Source organism: Drosophila sechellia, chromosome X, assembly GCF_004382195.2.
Source record: "Drosophila sechellia strain sech25 chromosome X, ASM438219v1, whole genome shotgun sequence".
NCBI lineage: Eukaryota > Metazoa > Arthropoda > Insecta > Diptera > Drosophilidae > Drosophila > Drosophila sechellia.
This window is the reverse complement of record NC_045954.1, coordinates 10,953,720-10,972,045: the sequence shown is the minus strand read 5'-3', so window position 1 is coordinate 10,972,045 and position 18,326 is coordinate 10,953,720. Positions and strand designations below refer to the sequence as shown.

General features: G+C 40.0%; 1 protein-coding gene across 1 annotated transcript; it reads right to left on the bottom strand.

Annotated features, from left to right (window-relative positions):
• Positions 1 to 5,916: 5,916 nt before the first annotated feature.
• On the bottom strand, positions 5,917 to 6,508 carry LOC6617642. Its single transcript, XM_002041919.2, has one exon. It carries the CDS (start codon positions 6,351 to 6,353, stop codon positions 6,000 to 6,002), a length of 354 nt encoding a protein of 117 aa, XP_002041955.1. The 5' UTR covers positions 6,354 to 6,508; the 3' UTR covers positions 5,917 to 5,999.
• Positions 6,509 to 18,326: the final 11,818 nt, after the last annotated feature.

Sequence of the window (18,326 nt, the reverse complement as noted above, 5' to 3'; positions counted from 1 at the left end):
AGTGGCATTGTAAAGGGGCCGCCGAATCCCAGCTCCCAAAACCCAATCCCTAATCCGTGTCCCACACGCATTTCCAGTTCCGTTTCGCAACTGCCAGCGCCACATCTTTCGACCCTTCGTGGAGCAGGAGCAGGAGGAGGAGGAAGGACTTGGGCAGGAGGACTCCGCCCAGGGGAGCAATAGCAATCCGCTGCCTGGTCAAACTTTTCTAGTGTCAGCTCCGGTCCAGCTTCGGCCGCAGGCCACAAACAAACACATGCCTAATGAAGCGCATCCCACCCAGGGAAAAAGTCAACCCGCCATTTTTCGGCACAGTGGAATGGGTCAGGACACTCCTGGGAATGGCGTGTCCTTCGGGCTCATTTTTTCTTGCCCCATCTTATCTTATAACATTGCCAAAAGTTTAAAGATTGATTTAGCAATTAAACTACAATTAATTGGAATTAGTTAGTTGATCCATGTGGATCCATGTGCACTTTCCACTGCGCTCTCATCGAATTTAAACAGCTGAACTAAGTTTCGCGCATTTCACGCCTTTTTTAGTTACACATGCATGGTGCCGCCCCTTTTATGACTATATCTGTTGCAGCAATTTGCGGACCACTGTCGACCACTTTCGACCGCCCTCCCCCCTTTCCCTTCCCTTTAGACCTTTTTTAGAAGGTGGCCACCATCCACGTCCTGCTCCTGTCATCATGGCTGCCATTGTTGTTGCTGCACCCGGAGGCGGCTGTTGTTGTTACCAAGTTGGCAATACCCACTAATTTATGCGTATTCAAGTTTAAATTGGAAATGCGTGCTACGTGTGGTACATTCACTGGGGGTCAACTAACGGGAAATGCACCCAGAAAAAGATGCACACACAATTTACAATTTTTTACAAAATATATAATATTATTATATGTTGTGAGAGCAATCTTAAATGTATCCTTAAGCCATAATATCCTTTAGTTTATCACAACTTTTAGCACTTGCAGTTTGTTAACAAAGTTTGCATGTTTATATATATATAACATGGCTTTTATAAATTTTTTGATAAATATTAGTATTAATATTTGTGGTTTGTTTTTAAATTAGTCAATTTTTTTTTATGTGCTGTTGCCTTTAGCCAGTAGTCGCTTCAAAACGTTGACGTTGACCAAATTGGGCATTTTGTTCAATGGTTTGTGAATGGGTTGAGTAGCAGGTGGGTGGGGGGTCTGCATGGTGGTTGGGTGGTTAGGTGACTGGGATAGTGGGTGAAGCGGCTGATGATGTGGTGTATTCTGCAATCACGCACTCACACACGCTGGCAGACAAGGCAGGGCCGAAATGCATTCCATGTTTATTGTATTGCATTTTGCTGTTCTCAATGTCGCCTGGCGCACACTGAAACATTCGTATTTAATTTTTTTCAAATTAATAAAATATTTTTTTTTTTTTGGGAATTAAGTATAATATAAAAGCCACTTTGATTAGAAGATATTTTATGCAAAAGTTTTTATTCACTTTAAATTATAAAATTTTCATTTAGTCACCTAATTTTTTTCCGTGTATCGTTAGCATGCACGCACTCACTTTTCCCGCCCTTTGACCCCGCCCACAATTTCCCACCATTTAAATGCAAATGCACTGGACATGTCTCTGGATATCTCGCAGTGTTTCTGCTCTTTGTTCTGTCATATGTCTGCCCTTTGTTTTCTCCGTTGGCTTTTATTTTTATTTTCCTGGCTACATGCCACTTCAGAACTTCACTGCCACTTCACTTAGCGAAACATTTGTTCAGCTCCTAATTTCACAAAATGATTAATAAATAGTACAAAATAATAATAATAATAATAGTGAAAATTTTACTTTTACTTTTACGCAATTACTTTTTGATGAGTAACTAGTTCACTATATACTTATAATATTGCGATTTATAAAAATGTACTAGAAATTTTAAGGCATTCAACAAATTTAGTTTTTTTTATAATTTTATAAGTTGTTATGATTTTTTAGTAAGTCAAACCCACTATATTATATTTCCCTTAGTTTCTGCCAAATGTTTTGGCCATTTTCACAGTGCTTGGCTATTGGGGCTATTTTCTCTGTTTTCCTTTTGGTGCTGCTTTATGCTCCTCCCCCTCTATCCACACCTACCCCCCCCCCCCCCCCCTACCACTACCCCTTTTGACCGTAATTACATAGCCTAATTGTTGCTGCTGCCATTCTTGCTTTTGCTTTTGCTGTTGCTGTTGGCAGTGTCCGTTACTAACAATAAGTGCTGCCTTTCGGCCTGCATCGAAATGAGCCGAGTTAAGCACTTGAGCTGCAATTTGCCAATGTTGCATGCGGCTTAACCCTGCCGCTTCCACACAGCATTTTAATTGATGCCACATTTTCACTTGCCAAACAATATATCAAAGTTATCAATTTGAGCCGCCACTAAACGAACAGGTGGGCCTTTTAGCTGAAATAGATAGCCAATAAATTAGGAGCATTTAGGAAACTATGATTTGGCTAACGCTGTCATAAGTAGCAATAAGCAAAAATATATATATATAATAATATAATGGCAACGTGACGTATAGGTGATCAATACCAAATTATTGCGCATACGCCATGTTGCTTTGGCAAGAGAAATCATAATAGAATTGAATTAATTTTGAAATAGATTAAAACTTATTGCGAATAATATGTAAGTAGAGATCATTTTTCTTCTGCCTTCATTTATGTTTTGCTTGGCCCCAAAAATTGTACTCCCTTTGCCATCCACAATAAATACCAGAAACTGTCAAACTGCTGTCGTTGCTGTAAAATGTTAAACATGAAATCCAAAACAAGCCCACAACAACAAGGATATATGATATAGGATAAATGATACAGGACAACAACCACGCCGGTATGACATATGAGTGCCGCTGTCAAACGTCTTCGGAACAGGAAGATGTATGTGCCTCTAGCGCGCCGAGTAAACCAGCCGAGCAGCCACGTGTTCCGTGCCCAATCATAAATAATAAAACAAAACAAATATAAAAAAGGGTGGAAAAATAGAAAAACGGTAGAAGCGAAGCCGAAGGATAATTGGAACGGTCTCGTTTTGCCGATTCGCCAGGAAAACTGGCTAATAAAAACGCCCAAGTGGCGAAAGTGTTAAGATTTGTGCGAGAACTTCTGCTTCGCTGGCTTTATTTTGCCCCCATCCTGTGTGTTATTGTTTCAGCCAACAGGCGACACATGGTGCCGTGTGATTGATGCGATTTATCCTTTGACAGGCTCGCACCCAAGACCCAGTCCCCCATCGCCATCGCCATTCCCTGCGCACCGAAAAAGACGCTTCATCAATGCGACAATGTCCTGACAATCCTGCGACAGTCGCAAGTGCAAGACAAACAAGCTGCACTTCTCGCACAAATGCCTCTACTTCCCACCCGCCTTGCCAGCCCCGCCCACTTTTCCAGCCCATTCTTTTCACCGCACGCATGAGAAACATATGCAAATGCAGGCCATCGTGGTGATCGAGTCGTTGGAAAATGCTGCAAAACTCAAGGTTTAAATGATTTAAATATTTGATAAAATTCAAAAAATATTTACCATTTGTAGTACATAATTGAATCAAATTTAAACACTGCTCTTCATAGTTACCATCCAATTATTTTTGATCCATTGGCCCACTGTTCACGCACCGAAGAAGCGTCGCAATCTGGCCGGGATGTGGGCAAACATGTGCCCTGTCAATATGCCAAGAACCGAATGCAGCTGGTAAAATAAAAAGGATTCACATTCCAACTCCCATTTTGGGACAACCTCAGCGATCCACAACTGCCAGGGGCAAAAATGGGCCCATTTCCCCAAGGGAAACAACGAGGTAATTCTCCCTCATCCGCACTGCCAGCAATAATTATCGACAAGCATCTTGCTCCGCACCGAAACTCATATTTCAGCCATCTGCAATCTCAACATTTTCGCAGGCAATTTCAAAAATTGAATGTTCAAGCGGGCCTGTTCAGTGGGCATAAATTTGCGGCTCCTCCGGCAATCAAAACAGGCTCTAAACCAGGATCTGCTGTTGGCTTTGATTAATAGCCAGGCCCATAAATCCGATGGCAGCGGGAGGGGGTAGGCGTCGGTTAGCGGCAGGTGAAAGCACAGGTAAGTAACTTGCATAAGTTAGCCGCACGGCCAACGGTCAACGGGTCGGCTACTTGTTATGGCCGCACGCTAATGAGGGGAAAGTGCTGTGCGGCGCGGCGGAAAAGCGCAAAAAATGGGAAAATTCGGTGGGGGAGGCTGTCCGGTTTCCGTTTCCCAGGGAAACAGGATGTCTGTCATGTCAGTGGCGCTGCGGCGCCTGTCATTCTTCAGACTTTGCCCGCCAACCGAAAACAAAAAAGAAAAAACAAATGACACTAATAAGTTGAGCGTGGCCAAGCAGCGGGAGTTGGCCAAAATACGGCGTGAAAAAAGGTACTTGCTGTACACTGAAAACTATTCTTAACCATGGTAATAAATTGTAAATACAAAATTCATAAATAAGCTATATTTTATATAAAACGATTTAAATTGCTGAACAAATGAGCCGTGTTATCTTTTGCCCAACAACTTTACTTTTTCAATTTAAACCTATTGGCTACTACCATCCATTATACGTTTCAAAAGAGTAGTATATGCCTATTTTTCAAGTGAACAGAAGCCAGTTGGTCGCAAAATATTTTCCAATTACCAAAGAAATATCCCCATTCATGCGCTCGATAAAAGGCAATTAAAAATGACTTATGCCATTGTTTTGGCTTCTGCCGGTCGAACGCTCAAAGTTTTATGGGGTCACCAAACGGCCACGCCCCCTTATGCCACCGCTGCCTCCCCCCTATCACCAAAACATGTGTGTGTGTGCAATGGGCAAAGTTTTGTTTTGGAAAACTTCTTGTTCAAAATGAAATTTACTCGAATGCAAAACGAATGCGAAATTTGCCGGGAATGCAAAACAAATTGCAATACAAATTTCGGATTAGCTGGGATTGCAAAACATTAGGAAGTTGGTTGGCTTATTCCATCGCTTATTACAATATCTTTCTTATCAATCGAAATCGATTACAATTATATCGAATTCATATCGAATTGATCACCCGTGGTGCATTTATTCAGTATCATTCACGCCAGAAGTTAAATAGTCAACTCGCTGAGAGAGGAATTTCATTAAATATATAAATTTTTTTAAAAATAAGAATAAAATGGTTGCCTTTGGTGGCGGGGGGCAGGTGCCATAGTTGGGCCATAAATACGGCACACACCCATAAAAAGCCAACGCCATCGGCATGCAAAATGCATGGCAAATGCATGGTGGGTTCGAAAAGGGGGCGTGTTCCGCCATAAACTTTTGCATTTGATGGCCTTCAAAAGGGGCGGGAAGTGGCAAGGAGTTGACATAAAATAAGATAATATTCCCAATCAAACGGAGCCGAGGGCTCGCCATAAATTTGTAGCCACGGAGCAGAGCAAGGATAATGCATCCGCTAGAGGACATCGCAAGTCCTCCACTTAAATGCATTTCACTATGCAAAATTCTGTGTTTTATTAGAGTTGAAAATTGATTGGATATTGTTAAAAAAGCTTTACAATCTTATTACACATATTTACTTTAAGCATTCTGAGAGGAGATGAGTTCAAAGACTAGAAGCTCTTCCGCAGAATTGATACTTTTGTAAGCCATTTACTATTATTTTTTTTTAGATTTATGGTCGCTATTATTTTGACTGCAGTCGTTTGTCAAACGACAGCTGTGCGAAATTGCAGCAAAGCGCAAAACATAAAATCTTTTAATGATTTGTATGCCATAGCTAAATGCATTCCTGTATATATAATCTAGCATTAATATCCTTCAATACTTCGTATAAAACCCTGTTTCAAACAAGACAGTATTTCGTAAACCCTCTTCAAAAATAAGGTAGCCAATGCTTGAGCTAGCAAGAAGACAACAATGCGATATTTATTCCAACGACTTTGTGAACAAGAAGGTCTTGGATGGGACAACAGATTTCCTACCAGAAATCGCCCTTAATTCTGCCGCCACAGTTCATATCCAAGTCGTTGTAGGCGCAGAAGGCTTCTCCATTATCGATGCACGGTTCGCAGGGTCCCTGATCATCTCCGAATCCAGATCCCATGCCCTGCGGCTGGCCAAAGAAGTTGGGTGGCATTGGTGGACATCTCATCGGCTGGAAGTCGCCCATGCCCTGCGGCATCGGTTGAGTCCTTGGACCGCTGGATGCTGGTGCCGCCACACTGGACGACCACTGGCCACCGACGTGGCCGGCGTTCATGGCATCACCCATCTGGGGAAAGATGGGCGCATTGACTGGCTGGCCGTTCCAGAAGGAAAACTCGCTCGACATCGCTGTGTTGTTTTGTCTTGAATAAATTCGTCGATGAATTTTGTCTCGAAATTTGGTAATTCGAAATTTTTAAACTTTTTTAAAATGCTGCCGAAAGTTGATTTTTGATGTGCTCGGTTTGGTGACCTGTACCTTACTGAAAATTTACCAGCATTGACTTTGAAGGATCTGAAATATATTCTCATGGATAGCTTGATGTCTATATAATTTTTGTAAATTTCAAAGTAAATACGCCTACTAAGGAACATTAGTTTTTTTTCGAATTTTTCTAGGATTTAATTCAGTTTTTCTTCTTTTTGGATTACTTTTTCTCTCTTCTTTTGCTGTGAAAAATGAATAGCCTACTTTTGGGCGCGATTTTAATTGACAGTTAAGGTCGCGCTTTCTGTCGATTCCTGGCATTTGGACAGGACATGGCAGCCTTCGCACTCCGGATTAGATGGCATGGAATCCTCGCCTTTTTTCCGCCTCCATCAATCGCTGGCGCCCACTGAGAATGTTAATTAGCAGCTGACCGAGCATTTGGTTATGCCACCCCCAATGGCCAACGCCACCCACTTCGATGGCAGTCAATTAGCCGACATCAATGGACACGCCCCTCTGGACAGGAGCACGCCCACTTTACGCCCAGGATCATTCGCCGCCCGCTGTTGCGTGCATTTAATGCGCATTAATTGCGCATAATTAAATTTTCTACAATTTTATTATGCACTTTACACGGCAAATGCTCAACATTAAAACCAGATACAAGTGGCACAAATAATGGCATACTGATAGTTTTAATCCTATTTTCTGATTGTCTTTTTCATTCGGCAGCGTCTTCGTAATGCTGCGAAATCTGTTCTTTAATGAATAATTAGTAGCACATAAAAAGTTCCACGAACGCCATTTGCCTTTTCTCTCATTTCGCGGACATAATTTTCTCTCGTTCTTTTTGCATCTGTCATTTAAGTGAAATCGTGTCAGTTGCGCTGTCATTGTTGTCAATATTATTATTATTATTATTATTATCATCATCATCGCTTCGCTCTTCCTCTTCGTGTTTGCCAGTTAAATTTCCGAATGAATATTTAATTTCATTTTAATGCGCTTTAAATGCCATAAAACTTAACCACACACATAGATATTTGTATAATATCTGCGGAGTCATAATTTTAAAGTAAAACAACAATTGGAAACTTTATGCTTATCGCTAAGTATATATACACAAGAAATTCCCTATTAAAGCTGTATTAAATTCTTCATAAAAGCAGAACGCACACCTTTAATCCTTTTAATGAACATGCACATTTTCTTCCATTTAATCTGCTTTGCCCCAACTAATCCTATTTAATTAGCTCCGCAAATAAATATGAGCACTAACCAAAACACATTCATAGAAAGTATCTTCATTGGACTTTAATAAAGGCTAACAGATAAGGTTATACTCGTATGGTGATAAAATCTTAAGTGAATTTATTTGCATAAAATGAAGAATTAATTACAGTTTTAATGGCAATTTTGCGTTCTTAAGCCAAATAGATCCTTGATCAGAAATTAGTTTATATTTATCTAAGTCATTTAAATACATATTCTGAAATTTTCCCTGAATATCATTTAAATTCTTTTCCAGCCAAATTGATGACAAAATTTCTCGCATGCGAGAAGTTCAGACTTTATCGCACTCTGGGAAATTCTCTCTATCGCATATTTCCGCTGACGACGAGGAAAAGTCCCAGGCGCAGGATATTTCCTTTTGGCTTTCCTAATGCGGTGCCTAGAATAGCTGATGGTTGAGGGGGGTGAGGGGGCGGTGGGTGACTTAAGTGGGCGGCAAACGGGGGGCAAATGCTGATACTGCTGCTGCGTTGAAGCTGTTCCAGCATGTTACGCATATTTTTGGCGCCGGTAAACTGTTCCGCTGTTACTTTAAGATATTAATATTAAATATCTCGCCAGTTACTTTTTTTCATATACTCCAATTAAAATTCCTAACATATTTTGAAGCGAACTTTGAGAAATATAAATTTCCATAAGTTCGCTTTAAAACAAAGATTTACTTTGGCACAGCTAAAAATCGTTTAATATGATGCAAATATAAATTGGGAAATTGAATTTTAGTTTCATCACTCTGAGTTCCTACTTTTTTCTTGCTGTGTATTTCGTCGTGACAAAGCTGTCTCTTTTGGGGCTCTGGAATGGCTTCCTTGGCGAACGAACGAACGAGTTGAGCTTGTGTTCGCTTGGCTAATTAAACATTTGACAATTATTAATACATTTCAAATGGTTGCAGCGAGAAAGAAAAAAGAACTGAACAAATATTTAACAGCTGCTCAGCGCTCACACTCACACACACACACACATACACATGTGTGCACCCATACATATCAGCACTCACCACGCCCCCTTTGTGCCAAGTGGGTCGACGCCTTCCGAGTGTTTGCCACTGCGTCATTAAAAGCGGGAAATGGTGGCAGGATCACTGGAAAAAGCCCAAGTTTCCATTACCAATTGGTATTTGAATTAAAAAAAAATACTCAAAAATACCATATTAATAGGTTAAAAACCTTTTTTCAAACTTTATTTTTTTATTTGAAAATACTGACGACTGCATATTAAACAGCCCCGCAATTTCTAGCAGTGTAAGGCCCAAGAGAGGTAAGTTTAGAGAATGGATGACGGCTTTTCACTTCTGTTTTTATTTTCATCACATTCCTATTTGTTGTTGCCGCCGTTTTAATTGCTGTTGTTGGTTCTGTTTCTTATTATTATTATGCTAGCCTTGCCTTTCAGCCCCCACCCCAACCCCCTTCATCACCGCCTCATGTTGTCTTTCGTTCCCATTTGACTGGTAAAAATCCCTGGCCAACGAGGCGTATGAGTAACAATTCTTATGTTCACAAAATATTAAATATCCTACATTAAATCATACAGCAAAAACTCTAGTTAGTTAATTAATTAGCTTTCCACTTTGTTATTATATTTATATTTTATTTTAATCAATTTTGTTTTTTAATATATAGCCAATTCAATTAGCATGTTTTTGCCAACTTGAAAGTTTGATTTTCTGGTCGCAACATTATGAAGCTAATGCACCTGGGCCACTTGGAGCTCCGTAATTTCCTGGCTCATACCCACTCCGCATTATTGTTTTATCTGCTCGTTTCCATGTCTGTTTCCATTTCCGAGCGTCACTTTTATGGTCGCGCTCTTTTGCTTGACTTGACTTGGCCCCGCTCCAAGACCGGGCCAACAGCAAGGTCACCCAAACCGAACCACCCACCACCCACAGCGACCAACACCCACATGCAACCACATGGCCACCACGCATGGGCTTAGGCACACTTGGAGTCTAATCAAGCCCAAAACCTAAACAACAAAGGCCCTGAACTGGACACTGGTCCCTGGAAGGACGGCGGCGGAAGGTGGGAGTCCGGAGTGGGTGGTGGCCAAAGGACAGGTCGGTCCTCTTTGTCAAATGTGTGTCACGACCTTACGCACAAACGGACGATGACAACTGCCGTGGCGATGAAACGCCGCCCAAAACGAGACTTAAACGTTGAATTAAGCCAGCCAACAAAAATAAAATAGAAAACCAGAGGAAATGATATATTTTTATAAAGGTTCAAAGGAAAAAGCAATAAGCTAGCGGCTAAGAAAATAATTTTATACAACATTTCTGCACTAACTGAAATAGCTAGCCTTTGCTTTAAGCTAAATCAAATAAATTGAAATGCATTTTTGTTTAAACCCAACAATTTCCTGCATATTTTGCTTGAGCCACATAAAAATTGGAAATAATTTGATAAAATTGATGTGCCATTAAAATTGAATTATTAGCTTTAACTTTCGATAATATACGAGCATTTATGTGCGATAAATAGAATTGGTTAATTAATCACAGCAAAATGGCAAAGGAATTTTCAATTGAATGCAATACAATCGAGTTGCGAACGAAGCTTTAATAAATTCCTCTTTGACTGATTTATGTTTGAGGCTGAAAATTAAGAGCCCACACACACACAGACGAACAGGCGCAAGGACACCTAATAAAAGAAATCAAGTATTCAAATATGCTGCAATTTTCCCCACTTGGCTTTTCCGCCACCCAGTTTTTCCGCCAAGCCAGGCAAGTGTTCAACCGCAACTAAGATGGCACTCAGTTCTTAGACGTCTCGGCCGCATCCTCGCCGACTTTCCTCCTGTCCCCGCACAAGTGTGCCATAGATCCTGGCAGAATGTTAATCCAATCCCAATGCGGTTGCTTTGTAGTATCTTCGGTGAGTTGGGCGTTTCGGTGTCGGGATGTGTTGATTTAAGCTAAACAAAATCCAAAGCCATGCACGGCTTAACCCTCGAATGCCCACGTTTTCAAATATATGCTCGTGTGCTAAATTATTTTAATACAATACAAATATTGTTTTTAGCAATCACAGGACCTAAAAAAAGGAAGTCGGTTTTGATATAAACCAATTGGAAGAACAGCTAAAGAAACCGATGAAAACCGAATTTTAATCTCTTCCTATTTTACAGATTTTAATAACAGTTTTTTGGTCATAACAATGGAAATAATTGTGCGAATGCGGAATGCCATACCTCGCTGAACTCGTCGTAAAATTGTCTTTTAAATGGCATTCACAGTTCAAAATGTACATTTTTACCCATTTTTCGCAAAAAATTATGATGTTACCCCTTACAATAAATCGGAAAATTTGAAAAAAATTAATTTTTTCAAATTAACAAAATAGTCATATGAATCTTTTATTTGGATCATTAGCTGTATAAATCAGTAATTTTTTTTAATGTGTGACCATTTTTGGCCAAGTTATAGCAAATTAAATTCTTTGAAAAATCTAAATTTTGACAAAATAAATCCCCAATTTTTCAACAAAAAATAATGCTTTTTTAGTTCATAGAAATGAAGTTATGTATCCAAATATGGAATGCCATACCTCGTTGAACTCGTCATTAAATTTTCTATCTAATGGCATTCACAGTTTAAAATGTAAATTTTTGTCAATTTTTCGCAAAAAATTATGATGTTACCCCTTACAAAAAAGCAAAAATTTAAAAAAAATTAATTTTTTTAAATGAAAAAAATTGTGATAGGGATCGTTTATTTGGAACATTAGCTGTATAAAACAGTCATTATTTTGTATGTAGGACCACTTTTGGCCAAGTTAGAGCAAATCGAACGCTTAAAAAAATCACATTTTTGCCAACATTTTTTCTGGAAATCAATAAACGAACGAGTGATAGTGCTCTTTTTTTATCATAAGCTGTACAAAACAGTAGTTATTTTGCCTGTGTAATAATTTTTGGAAATGTGATCAACGGGTTAAGCGAATCTTCGCTTTGGGCTCTTGCTAATGAAATAGTCCCTTGTTTTGTGTGTGTTTTTTTTTCTGAAGCGACAAACAAAAGCGGCTGGCGAAAAAAGGGTTACTCTGCTTCTTAGCCATGTCTTCCTCTTATGGGCCGCATTAAAATTCAAAATACGTTCGCCAAAAGGCAAAAGCCAATTTCAACCTTCGCTGCCTGACAAAATTCATTTGGCAATCGGCAGCGAGGCAGGTCCGAGTTTTTCGTGGGTGGCTTTTCCGTGGGGCTAGGGTTTTCCGGAGTTTCCTGGATTTTCTCCAACTAAGTTGCGGTGTCTCCGCCTCATGCATAGTCAACAAGCGAATGCTGCTAGTCCTTTTCCGCAGTACTCCGCCACATCGACATTCTTCGCATCACACTGCAAGAAAATGTGGAATTTATTAGAATTTATGTTGTGTTCCTTTCTTAAATATATGTTTTCAAATACGACTAGAAATGGATACTTCATGTTCAAATACACAATTTTCAATAGATTTATTGAATATTAAATTAATTTAATTTTTATGGTTTTTTTAAAATGTTAGTCTGCCAATGAAACTTCTAATTATTTTAAAATGTATATTTTTTTCACTACATTAAAGTCAAACTTTCAGGGAATTATTAAATATTCTTTGAATTTCCGTGCACCTTTATTTTGTTTGCCATTTTTCCTCCTTTGATTTTCCTCTTGGCTCCGATTTCCCCTTCTGATTCGATTCGTTTGCAGTCCACCAAATTGTTTGTTTCGTTTAGTTTTCCCTCTGTAAATGTAGTCAGCTGACAGCTGTAAGCTAAAAATTGCACGCACCAGCGGAAATACCAAGTGTTGAGTTCTCAGCAAGGGTAATTTCGACATGAAGTAATTTAAGTATAACTATTACATTACTATAATTACTGTAACATTACTATAATAACCTAACAAATATAATAAATAGATGAGTATATTATGCACAGATATTGTGACACAGAAGGCTCTTATGCAAAATATACATTAATGTATTGATCATATATTTTATATTCTTTTTTTACAGGGTATTAGTTAGTTGATTCTTTATATTCTAGAAAATGCATGTGTGTGTGTGTGAACAGGCTTATCTGACATTTACGCATTGCAAAAAAATAAAAGCGGAGGCGATGAGAAAAAAGTTGGCTATGCTTCATGAAGTTTTGCCATCAATATACCGCCCACCGCCCCCTTCTTGCCCTTTATACCCCACCCCCCTCCGCCACCCTTGAAAACCCGTAACCCCTTGAACCCGGCATATATTTACGCGTTGATTGTGTGAGTGCCGCTGTCCAGTCTGTGTGTGTGTGTATGTGCGTGTGTTATGAACACGTTGTGGCGATAAATTTTGTCATGCTGCGTTATTGAACCCCTGAACCTTATAAAAATTTATAAATGTCAGTAAACTGTTGAAGGTCATCAGGCAGACCTAAACTACGAATAACTGTAATTGAGTGTCGGGATCCCCCCACCAAATGAACACTCCCCCAAATCCCCAAACCAGCGATGCCTTTGACTCCAAATAAGTTCATCCGTGAATGGGAAACTATGTGGGATCCTGGGGGAATGACTCTTAAATATAAATAAATAATTCTTACTACAAATTATACAAAACAAACTCTTTTATTATATAAAATTCCCAAAATAAAACTACATTTCGAAGTCGATCGAAAACATAGCAATGGAAAAGCTGAGGAAAAAATCACTTGACAAAAAGCTAGCGAATGGAGGACACTCAATTTCATTGTTTGCCGGCCGCCATGAAAATCGAGTAATTTCTATGCAAAAATGACCAGAGATATTCAATTTGCCGAGGAGTGGCCGAGAATATCCAAGCACTCCTCGGACGCCCGGGAAACCTTTTCCCTCTCGGAAAAGCCAGCCGGCTAAGCTAGTTAGAAGCTATTTCAGAAACTATAAATATGGAAATACTCACTTTGGTGCCGCAATGCTAGGCAAAAAGAGCAGAAAAGCGTTGCGAGAAAGATATGTACATATACACTGGCCAACAAAAACTGATCAATCATCTATGCAGCTATAGCTCATTTTTTATTAGCACTTAAAATGCATTAATTGCATTAAAAGTAATAAATTTTCACTTTTGAGTTCCCCTCAGTAAATGCTTTTAAATGCTCACACATTTTCTTTCTCTGTGGATCTAAGTCCGGCGCGGATTGCCGGCCAACAGGGAGGACTGGATAAAGGGGACACGGATGCGAATGCGGATGAGGATGGAGATGGGGATGGGCATACGGCACAGCTGCCGCACCACGCCACTTGAATGCGCAAACACAAAGACTCGCATATGAGGCGAGGTCGGACTTGGATTTTGGATTTTGGACCAAGTCGGGTTCACTTTTTGAGCAGGACCAAGAAGACTGATGGCGATGAGAACGAATGAGCTGCGACTCGAACACAATTCGCCGTCGTGGTGTCCTTGACGGAATCCTCTTTAGCTGTAAGCTGGCCGGAAGACCAGGATAGCACAAACAGCTGATTATACAGGAGCATACACGCTGAGAAAATCGTGCACACTTCTTGCTTAAAGTGACCAATAACCGAATACATACCAAACATATATCATTATACACTAATTACACTTGTACTTGTTGAGTGGTTTTGCAACTTGTTACACTTACTTACCAAACATACTTGCACTTTTGAAAGTGCTTTTTAAAGTTATATGTCCTTTGAACTGCCAACAATAGCACTCGCATACGTTTTCGTGCCCAACTGTTAGTGCAGAGGCTTTGGCCAGCGAAGGACCTCTCACATGCTAGTCTCCCCAGAGGCTTTGGTTATTACAAATGGTCGGACAGCCAGTTCGGAGTCCTCTCTTCCTGTTCCTGCAGTAAATTTTCGCTTTCGCTTTTTTTTCGCCTGCACATCGTTAAAGATGTGAAACCGCCTGCTAAAGCTCACTCAAGTGAAAAATTTGAAAACGTCCAGTAAAATGAAATGAAATGAAATGCGAGAAAGTAAAAACACACAAGGCCATTCGGGCAGGCTGGCCAGGATACAAAAAAAATAAAAAAGGACGAGAATCAGAGTCAGTGGCCATAAACGTTGGCTGAAGAGCACAGCAAACGGAAGCTCACGTACGGCATATTAAATAAATTGGCATGGCTATGTGATGCGGTAAGAATCCCCGCTCCAAGGCACCAAGGAGCGCTCAGAAATCCGGACAAGAAAGTTCCACCGAAGCGGAGTGATTAGACGGCAGTCATTAAGAGGTTCACCGCAACTGGTCCAAACTACTAACCCAATATTCGGATTCACTGGATTTTACCACTGCAAATTAACATTATCGAATGTTGGCTTTGACTTGACAAACGACACTTGATATATTTTATTTTATTTTTTTTTTTTTGGAGGACTAGAGCTTGAAGACCCCACTCAGTCCGCTCGAGTTCAGTCCATTCGAGGGCCATCAATTGACGCAGAGAGCAGCAAAGTCAACTGGTCAGTGCAAACAAAAAAAAAAGGTTGGGAAAAACTGGTGAAAAGCCTGTCCTCAAAATCGCAACGCTGATGGAGTGAATACTCTGGGCTAGGAAATCAAAGTATTATGTTTGCATATCAGGAAAATAACTATTCGCTTATAGATTCATTAAGCTTTCTTATACAACAGGTAAATTAAAAATATACCTTAGAGTAGCACTAGAAACAAAGCCAAAGATTGAGATTACTTTTCAATTCTTTTAAATAAAAATGAAATCTAAAACATAAGGCATTCAATATTGTAGCGTGGATCGAAAACTTCTTGAAAACAGCGCATATCCTGCAGGGAAATTCAGGATCGTGAGTGGAAAATGGAAAAGTGCGCCGGGTGGAGGGGGGAGGGGTGGGATTGGGATGAGACAAATCGGTTTAGCCTAACTGCACTGACAGCCAAACACAAACACACTCGCAGAGGCGCACAATTGAATTTATGTAAGCCAGAGTTCTACAAGCGAAACACAGAAAAAGAAGGAAATCGGAGGAGAGAGTTGGGGGTGCGGGTGAAAAGCAGGAAAAGCCACGTGAAGCGGCGGGGGAAAATTGCGATGAGGGGGCGGGAAAAACGGCGGACACACGGAAAAAAGTTCAACCGTTCGGAATCGGTGCCTGGGCATTTGTGTTATCGGTAATTATTTTGCCACTTTTTCAAGTGCTTTCACCACTTTCGCCCGCCTGCAACTATCCCCGTCCCGCTCCCACCAGTGGCCATTTGCCATCCCGCTCCCACCCACTGAAGTCGCCACTCGAAGTGGAGTTGAACTAAGCTTATTTACCCATTTTTGCTAATGGCATGGGAGGAAACCCATGGCGAACAGACAGAGCCGGCGAAAGAAATAGGTAAATGTGGTTGGAAAGAGAGGGAAAAAGTGGTCCACCGGCTGTAGTAATGCGATAAAAGTACACTGCACTACAGTGGTGAAGATTCACTAAGAGGCAGTCATATAAATCTATAATTTATAAAGCTCTCTTTAAATGCGATATTGCCAACTAACTTACTAATTAATCAGCAAGTCAAATTTGTTTCATTACTATATTTACTTTTTCATTTTGCCCCACTGTGCTGGTCCTTTGTCCTTTGCCAGCTACTTGAATGTTTGCTGTTCCGAGCCAAAACAGAATGCAACTGCTAACATATTTGACCCAAGTCGAAGTCCCATCCCCCCCTCCCCCTCGTTTCGCTCCTTGAAGTCCGACTGTGGTATGCGTTTGTTTGCAAACTTGATGAACTATGTTATGCACTAGCTTCTTTGTCTTCCCGCTTTTCTCCCAGAACCCAGCTGCACTGGCCCATCAGTCTCTCATCCGGCATAGTTGGCATCACATAATTCGGAATGACCCAAGGTCAGGCGGTGAAATATGAACTCAGTTGATCACTCACAGCGCTTAAGACACAAAAAAAACAGAGGAATTCCATCATAATTTATAAATAATTTTATAAATAATAGTAACGGTTTAATTAACTTCAATTTTATTGCACTGCAACTAGTATATAGTTAAAGTAAGCACCTGAAATATTAAAATGTGTGCCTTTCCATTGGAATTTTCTCTCAGTGCACCAAAGCTATGTGCTGTAATTTTAATTTTCCCACCCAGCATTTCGGTTATCTTCGCTTTTTTTGTTTTTTTTTTCTTTTTCTGCGCACTTGTGTCGCACTTATGTATCATCATTTGTTTGGCTCTGATTTAATACTAGCAATGACACAATGTTGACGCCGGCCGAGGACAGGCAATTTAACTACGATGTCGCCACTGCAGCGCGTCAAGGACGTGGGCTTGACAGTCGGATGGTCACCCGGCCTTACAGTCATCCAACCATCCAAGCATCCAACCATCCAGCTATCCTGCCATCTTGCCTTCCTGCCATCCGGCCAGCGCCTCATCATCGCCCCTCAGTCGTCATTCTGTGTCCCATTAGGCGTGGGCCTTTGTCTTTGCTATCATTATCAACACCCTGCCATGTTGCGTTCTTTTCCTTTTTTTTTTTGCAGCTTACTGCTTATTCTTCTTACTCGCAGGCACAGTTAAAAATAAAATACGGTCAACGTTGCGTATACGCAATATCTGCATTGAATATTAAGCATACGCAGTGTTGAAACATTTCATTTCTGATTGTGAATCAGTATTAGAAAGTGATAATTCATACTGATAAATATACTTTTAGTATGCGTTTTCTCTCACTGCATCTTGGTTTGGTTTATGAGACATTTTGTTGTTGCTTATTTTACTGTCGCCTTCGTTTCCACTCAGTTCAAGTGTTTTGCATTTTATGCTTGGCACAAGAATCAAGTGGAATGTGAATGGACAACAGAGTGAGAACCTTAAAAATACCGTATTTAAATGCCAATCATGTGTGAATCAAAACGTGCAAGATGGGCTATAAGATCAAGTTGAAAGTCAAACACGAAATAGTATATAATTGCTTATATTTGCCAAAATGTTTAATTACTTTAAAAGATTGTATTATAATTGTTTTATAGCTAGCAAAGTAACACAATTAATATGATTTTTTATTTCTATTTAATGGTACCAAGTCTTTAATACCCATTTGATACCCATCGTTTGGACAAACGTTTGTTGCCGCGTCTTCGTCATTATCATCTGTGCTGCATCACGACAGTTGGCGTCCTTTTTCAAAAATTAACACAACGCTGGCCACGCCACGCCCCCCGGCCGCCCACCGCCCCCATTTTCCGACAAGGCTAAACCAAAAAAGAAAATCATAGAAATAGGAATCAAGACACGAGAGCAAAAAGATGAAATGAAAATGAAAAGAAATGTCATTTATCACAATATAAAATTGTATGCTAAATAACACGGAATGACCTGAATTAGAAGCACAAAAACTTTATGCCCTTTATATACGTTCTTATGTCAGGTTAATAAATCAAATATTTCAAATATACTATGGTATCTTATCATTTACTATTGGAATATATTTTAAAAAGGCATATATTCTTAGGCATTTTATGGAAGAGCTAAGCCTAAAATAAATCTAAATTTTATATCTTATATATTTTCATGGCCAACTGCATTCGGCCGAGGTAAGTTACCAAAATTTCCGATCAACATATCCATGACATTAAATGTCAAGCCGAAAATTCGAGGTACCCCAGCCGGAGCTCCAGATT